The sequence below is a fragment of the Emiliania huxleyi genome (assembly GCF_000372725.1).
Source record: "Emiliania huxleyi CCMP1516 chromosome Unknown EMIHUscaffold_1185, whole genome shotgun sequence".
Lineage (NCBI taxonomy): Eukaryota > Haptophyta > Isochrysidales > Noelaerhabdaceae > Emiliania > Emiliania huxleyi.
In genome coordinates this window covers 2,497-9,705 of record NW_005201407.1, presented here as the reverse complement: position 1 = coordinate 9,705, position 7,209 = coordinate 2,497, and the positions used below count along the sequence as shown (strand labels likewise).

General features: G+C 63.4%; 1 protein-coding gene across 1 annotated transcript; it reads left to right on the top strand.

The window, feature by feature from the left end:
* Positions 1-3,275: 3,275 nt before the first annotated feature.
* On the top strand, positions 3,276-3,923 carry EMIHUDRAFT_251818 (hypothetical protein; the record flags this gene model as incomplete). The annotated part of the gene is made up of 2 exons (XM_005790774.1): positions 3,276-3,811; positions 3,881-3,923. 2 exons carry the CDS (start codon positions 3,276-3,278, stop codon positions 3,921-3,923), a joined length of 579 nt encoding a protein of 192 aa, XP_005790831.1.
* Between the last annotated feature and the right edge of the window lie 3,286 nt (positions 3,924-7,209).

Below are 7,209 nucleotides of genomic sequence, written 5' to 3'. Positions count from 1 at the left end.
GCTTTTTGAAACGCTCCTCTTCGAGGCGCCAGAAGACTCCATGTCGAGCCGGCCGCCCGCTTCGCAGCCATCGAGAGCACCAAGGAGCAGGGGTTCGTCACCAGGGACACGCCGTAGCGAGAAAAAGAAAACGAGCTTCGAATATCCGCGATCGCCGCTTTTAAACACCGTGTAGATGGCACGCGGCGCACGCCGCGTACGCCTGCTCGATGCCAAAGGCTTTCCCGCCGCAGACACCCTCCGTGCGGTGCTCGGCTGGGTCACCGGGGGCGGCGCTCTGCTGGATCGGGCGATGAGCCTCGACTCGATCAAGGGCGGCACGCGCCTCACCGACTCGTGTGTGATCCCAGATGCGGCCAAAGCTGCAGGATCCTTTGTTGTCTGGAAGAGCAAGGAGCGGTACGGCAAGCGCTCCTACAGGGCTCGGCGTCGCACCCTGACTCCCGCCAAGCACCGTAGCAACACAGAGCCGTGACGCAAGAGCGAGTCGACAGCCGACCCGGATCGCACCCGGTGGACGGGAGGCGCCCCCTCTCCAGCACACATGCCGCAGCTTTGATCCGAAAGCGCATCGCCGCCGTCGGCGCTCCGTCGCCACCTTGAGCTCTCGGCCCCTCGAGACCGGATCGGCCGCCACCAGCACTCGAGATCGCCGGACTACCGATCGCCACCCCCGACCCCACCGTCGTCATGGTGGGTAGTAGCGGCGCCACGGCCGTGAATGCGAACACTGCGCGGGCGGAGAGAGCGTGAACCGTCAGTCTTGACTCCGAGCCTCGACGCTCAGAGCGAGAGGGCTCGGCGTCCCACACCCTGACTCCCGCCAAGCACCGTAGCAACAGAGCCGTGACGCAAGAGCGAGTCGATAGCCGACCCGGATCGCACCCGGTGGACGGGAGGCGCCCCCTCTCCAGCACACATGCCGCAGCTTTGATCCGAAAGCGCATCGCCGCCGTCGGCGCTCCGTCGCCACCTTGAGCTCTCCGCCCCGCTCGAGCCCGGATCGGCCGCCACCAGCACTCGAGATGGCCGGACTACCGATCGCCACCCCCGACCCCACCGTCGTCATGGTGGGTAGTAGCGGCGCCACGGCCGTGAATGCGAACTCTGTGAAGGAGGAGAGAGCGTGAACCGTCAGGCTTGACTCCGATCCTCGACGGTCAGAGCGAGAGGGCTCGGCGTCGCACCCTGACTCCCGCCAAGCACCGTAGCAAAGCGCCGCGACGCAAGAGCGAGTCGATAGCCGACCCGGATCGCACCCGGTGGACGGGAGGCGCCCCTTCTCCAACACACATGCCGCAGCTTTGATCCGAAAGCGCATCGCCGCCGTCGGCGCTCCGTCGCCACCTTGAGCTCTCGGCCCCTCGAGACCGGATCGGCCGCCACCAGCACTCGAGATCGCCGGACTACCGATCGCCACCCCCGACCCCACCGTCGTCATGGTGGGTAGTAGCGGCGCCACGGCCGTAAATGCGAACTCTGTGCGGGAGGAGAGAGCGTGAACCGTCAGTCTTGACTCCGATCCTCGACGCTCAGAGCGAGAGGGCTCGGCGTCGCACCCTGACTCCCGCCAAGCACCGTAGCAAAGCGCCGCGACGCAAGAGCGAGTCGATAGCCGACCCGGATCGCACCCGGTGGACGGGAGGCGCCCCCTCTCCAGCACACATGCCGAAGCTTTGATCCGCAAGCGCATCGCCGCCGTCGGCGCTCCGTCGCCACCTTGAGCTCTCCGCCCCTCGGCCCCCCGCTCGGTCACTGGTGAGGCGGCAGAACACACATCGCTCTTGCTGTCGCATACCATGGGAGGCGGAATTTTTACAGCTGTCATGAGAGCATGCGTGAATCACACTAACGCCCCTTCACTTTCCCGCCGCCCACCTCGATACACCCCCGCCGCCGCCCCTCCCACGAGCCGAACAAGTTCTTACAGTACTCTGGCGTGATGCGCTCACGCCAGAGCTTCTTCAGCGCCTCGCGCATCGAAGCCGCGTCGGTCCACTGGTCTCTGTAATCGGTCCACAGCAGCCGCTCGGCGTATGCCCAAGTGCTTTCAATCAACGACAAATCAGGCGACCGTGACGGCCAGTCCGTGGTTTGGTTCGGCGCCACCGACTTGATCGCCTCGGCCGTCGCCTCGCCCCTCGCGGTGTGGCCTTGCGTGTGCACGCTCGCGCCATCCTGCTGCCACCACCAGCTGTCTGCGTACCGAGTCCCCGCAAATCTATCCTGGCAATCCCGCAGGAGCCCCTTCTGGCCACTGTACGGTCCGAGGCCAAGCAAAATATCCACATATTCCTCGTTTCCGACGCCCGGCCGGATGGGGCGTGAGCCCAGATGGGCGACGAGGCTGGGGTTGTCCGGATCGCCGCCCGCATGCTGCAAGAGGCGCTCCATGATCGAGGCCTTTGTTCCCGACACGTCGAGGCCAAGTGCCTGGGCGGCCGCCTTCAGCGCGGACTTCTTCACGTTGCGCTCCTTCAAGTAGCCGTGCGCGATGCCGGTAGTCCCGGTAGCAAAGTAGATGTCGGACGCGCCGTACGGCGTGATGGCGGCGTACACGTGCTGTTTGAAGGACGCTTTGCGTAGATCTATGCACCGGGGCTTGCCGTCTCGCGCCCACTTCTTGCCGTAGGGATTTGGCACAAAAGAGCCGCCGCCACCAAAGTACTTTGAGTCGGAGAAGGTTCCCTTCACGTGAAGCGAGCGTCGAGCGGCCCTCTTGCAGAATTCGAGACGTATCTGCCTTCTTGGCGCGTCATTCTCCAGCCCAAGGTCGCCCACGGGCGGCTGAACGCGCCAATCGTGCGCAATCAGCCCGCGGTATAAAGTGGACGTGCTCACGTCAGGCATGTTGAGAGTGGACGCCACGCGGCCGACGCCCGTGCCCATTGGATCGTCATAGAGCGCCTCGCCCAGCGCATCCGCGTCCTGCTCGGTCATGATGGGCGCAGGGCCGCGCCTCTTACCCCATTGCTTGTATGGCGTGCACGCAGAGCGCAGGCGCTTTGCCCAAAGTGCTGCATCTGATGCTCGCGTGTAGCCGGTGGCCGCGGCGGCTTCGGCCGGACTGTACTCTCGAAAGTTGATCAGATACGACGCAGCAATGCGCTTTTGAACGCTCTCTTCGAGCGCCAGAGACTCCATGTCGAGCCGCCGCCGCTTCGCAGCCATCGAGAGCACCAAGGAGCAGGGGTTCGTCACCAGTGACACGCCGTAGCGAGAAAAAGAAAACGAGCTTCGAATATCCGCGATCGCCGCTTTTAAACACCGTGTAGATGGCACGCGGCGCACGCCGCGTACGCCTGCTCGATGCCAAAGGCTTTCCCGCCGCAGACACCCTCCGTGCGGTGCTCGGCTGGGTCACCGGGGGCGGCGCTCTGCTGGATCGGGCGATGAGCCTCGACTCGATCAAGGGCGGCACGCGCCTCACCGACTCGTGTGTGATCCCAGATGCGGCCAAAGCTGCAGGATCCTTTGTTGTCTGGAAGAGCAAGGAGCGGTACGGCAAGCGCTCCTACATACGCGTGCAAGGACGGCGCACCCACCCGCCGTCAGGCATGAAGAAGACGCGGAAAGACTTGACTTGGCCGCGCACAGGGTCAGGCCGCCTTTGCATAGTCCGACTGCACCGCTGGATATGTGCGGCTGTCCACGGGCCTCCGCCGAGCAAAGACCACGAGGCTACTCACATATGCGGTAATTCGGAGTGTATTTGCGCCAGCCACATCCGCTGGCAGCCAAAGCCCGAGAATCGCGAGGATGTGATTTTCCACGCGAAGCCCTGCCGTGCGGGGACGGCACGAAAGAGCTGGTGAGGCAACGGAAAGAAGGTGCCACAGCGCTGATCACCTTTTAAATAGCGCTCTTGATGACAGGGCAGGCAGTTCCCGACGGGGGACACCCGCCCCGGCCCGCTGGAGTAACCGAATGTCCTGTGGGGATCGTGAGTGTAGCTAGCGTGCGGCAGTGTGGGCCGCTCGGTCACTGGTGAGGCGGCAGAACACACATCGCTCTTGCTGTCGCATACCATGGGAGGCGGAATTTTTACAGCTGTCATGAGAGCATGCGTGAATCACACTAACGCCCCTTCACTTTCCCGCCGCCCACCTCGATACACCCCCGCCGCCGCCCCTCCCACGAGCCGAACAAGTTCTTACAGTACTCTGGCGTGATGCGCTCACGCCAGAGCTTCTTCAGCGCCTCGCGCATCGAAGCCGCGTCGGTCCACTGGTCTCTGTAATCGGTCCACAGCAGCCGCTCGGCGTATGCCCAAGTGCTTTCAATCAACGACAAATCAGGCGACCGTGACGGCCAGTCCGTGGTTTGGTTCGGCGCCACCGACTTGATCGCCTCGGCCGTCGCCTCGCCCCTCGCGGTGTGGCCTTGCGTGTGCACGCTCGCGCCATCCTGCTGCCACCACCAGCTGTCTGCGTACCGAGTCCCCGCAAATCTATCCTGGCAATCCCGCAGGAGCCCCTTCTGGCCACTGTACGGTCCGTGGCCAAGCAAAATATCCACATATTCCTCGTTTCCGACGCCCGGCCGGATGGGGCGTGAGCCCAGATGGGCGACGAGGCTGGGGTTGTCCGGATCGCCGCCCGCATGCTGCAAGAGGCGCTCCATGATCGAGGCCTTTGTTCCCGACACGTCGAGGCCAAGTGCCTGGGCGGCCGCCTTCAGCGCGGACTTCTTCACGTTGCGCTCCTTCAAGTAGCCGTGCGCGATGCCGGTAGTCCCGGTAGCAAAGTAGATGTCGGACGCGCCGTACGGCGTGATGGCGGCGTACACGTGCTGTTTGAAGGACGCTTTGCGTAGATCTATGCACCGGGGCTTGCCGTCTCGCGCCCACTTCTTGCCGTAGGGATTTGGCACAAAAGAGCCGCCGCCACCAAAGTACTTTGAGTCGGAGAAGGTTCCCTTCACGTGAAGCGAGCGTCGAGCGGCCCTCTTGCAGAATTCGAGACGTATCTGCCTTCTTGGCGCGTCATTCTCCAGCCCAAGGTCGCCCACGGGCGGCTGAACGCGCCAATCGTGCGCAATCAGCCCGCGGTATAAAGTGGACGTGCTCACGTCAGGCATGTTGAGAGTGGACGCCACGCGGCCGACGCCCGTGCCCATTGGATCGTCATAGAGCGCCTCGCCCAGCGCATCCGCGTCCTGCTCGGTCATGATGGGCGCAGGGCCGCGCCTCTTACCCCATTGCTTGTATGGCGTGCACGCAGAGCGCAGGCGCTTTGCCCAAAGTGCTGCATCTGATGCTCGCGTGTAGCCGGTGGCCGCGGCGGCTTCGGCCGGACTGTACTCTCGAAAGTTGATCAGATACGACGCAGCAATGCGCTTTTGAACGCTCTCTTCGAGCGCCAGAGACTCCATGTCGAGCCGCCGCCGCTTCGCAGCCATCGAGAGCACCAAGGAGCAGGGGTTCGTCACCAGTGACACGCCGTAGCGAGAAAAAGAAAACGAGCTTCGAATATCCGCGATCGCCGCTTTTAAACACCGTGTAGATGGCACGCGGCGCACGCCGCGTACGCCTGCTCGATGCCAAAGGCTTTCCCGCCGCAGACACCCTCCGTGCGGTGCTCGGCTGGGTCACCGGGGGCGGCGCTCTGCTGGATCGGGCGATGAGCCTCGACTCGATCAAGGGCGGCACGCGCCTCACCGACTCGTGTGTGATCCCAGATGCGGCCAAAGCTGCAGGATCCTTTGTTGTCTGGAAGAGCAAGGAGCGGTACGGCAAGCGCTCCTACATACGCGTGCAAGGACGGCGCACCCACCCGCCGTCAGGCATGAAGAAGACGCGGAAAGACTTGACTTGGCCGCGCACAGGGTCAGGCCGCCTTCGCATAGTCCGACTGCACCGCTGGATATGTGCGGCTGTCCACGGGCCTCCGCCGAGCAAAGACCACGAGGCTACTCACATATGCGGTAATTCGGAGTGTATTTGCGCCAGCCACATCCGCTGGCAGCCAAAGCCCGAGAATCGCGAGGATGTGATTTTCCACGCGAAGCCCTGCCGTGCGGGGACGGCACGAAAGAGCTGGTGAGGCAACGGAAAGAAGGTGCCACAGCGCTGATCACCTTTTAAATAGCGCTCTTGATGACAGGGCAGGCAGTTCCCGACGGGGGACACCCGCCCCGGCCCGCTGGAGTAACCGAATGTCCTGTGGGGATCGTGAGTGTAGCTAGCGTGCGGCAGTGTGGGAGATGCCCTCGGGTCGCGTTGAACGCAGGCCAAGTCAGGTTTTTGCTCATGGTGCATTCACTCACACCACCGCAGTACAATCGATTGAGTCCGGGTTTTTTTATGCGTATGATTGTAAGGGCGTGGGGACCCGCCCCAGGACAGGCTCTGGCGTTCGATGGAGCGCTCTGGTGCCGAGGAGAGCCGCTGGCACGAGGTAGATGTGAAGCCACGACGGGTCGATACAGCAGGCCGACCAGAGAGTGCAGAGTGAGCACTGCCCCTCTCCAAGATCGACTCCTGTGAAGAAGCCCGCCTAGGACCATCAAGGGGAGACCAGGTACACTTGACCCGCGCAAAGAGCTAGATGCAGCCGTACCCATTCTACGGCCTCAGAGCGTATGCCTTGCCGCCGGACGGTGGCGGTCGTGTCGGTGGTTGGGCCGTTTTGCACGACGGCTGTGGCGGCGCTCTGGAGGGGAGGGCGGCCATTTTCGGGTGGTGGATGGCCGGCTTTTGAGGTCTTGCAACCCTAGCTGTGACAGCTTCGGACAGCTCGCGCAACCCTAGGAACAGCGGGCCGGCTAGGGTTGAGGCCACACAGCCCGGGACATGACGAGGGTGGTGGAGGTCCGAAATCACGCCGCTATGCCTCGGCTCCAGCGAGGCCTCTCAGGCCCTAGCTCAGGTATATGCAGTAGCCGGAAGCAGGGAACACCCACCCCCCAGCACCAGTCTTCTAGGTGGAGGCGGGCCCGCTGGTATCGTCGGGAAGGTCGAGGAGGGTGGGTGGATGAGCGAGAACCTGACAAGGCCTGCGTTTCACTTTCAGAAACGGTCTCGCAGCGGCAGGCCATGAGTCGTCTCGGTTTCTTCTTCCTCCCAGGGGCACCACCGGGGCGGGTGCTTGCCACATGCCAAGAGTGGCGCAGTGAAGAGAAGCTCGTGAGCAGGGAGAGCAAGATCCTATCTAGAGTGGCGGCCACTTGTCATCGCACTGAAAACGGCAGCTTGCAGCCGGACGTAAG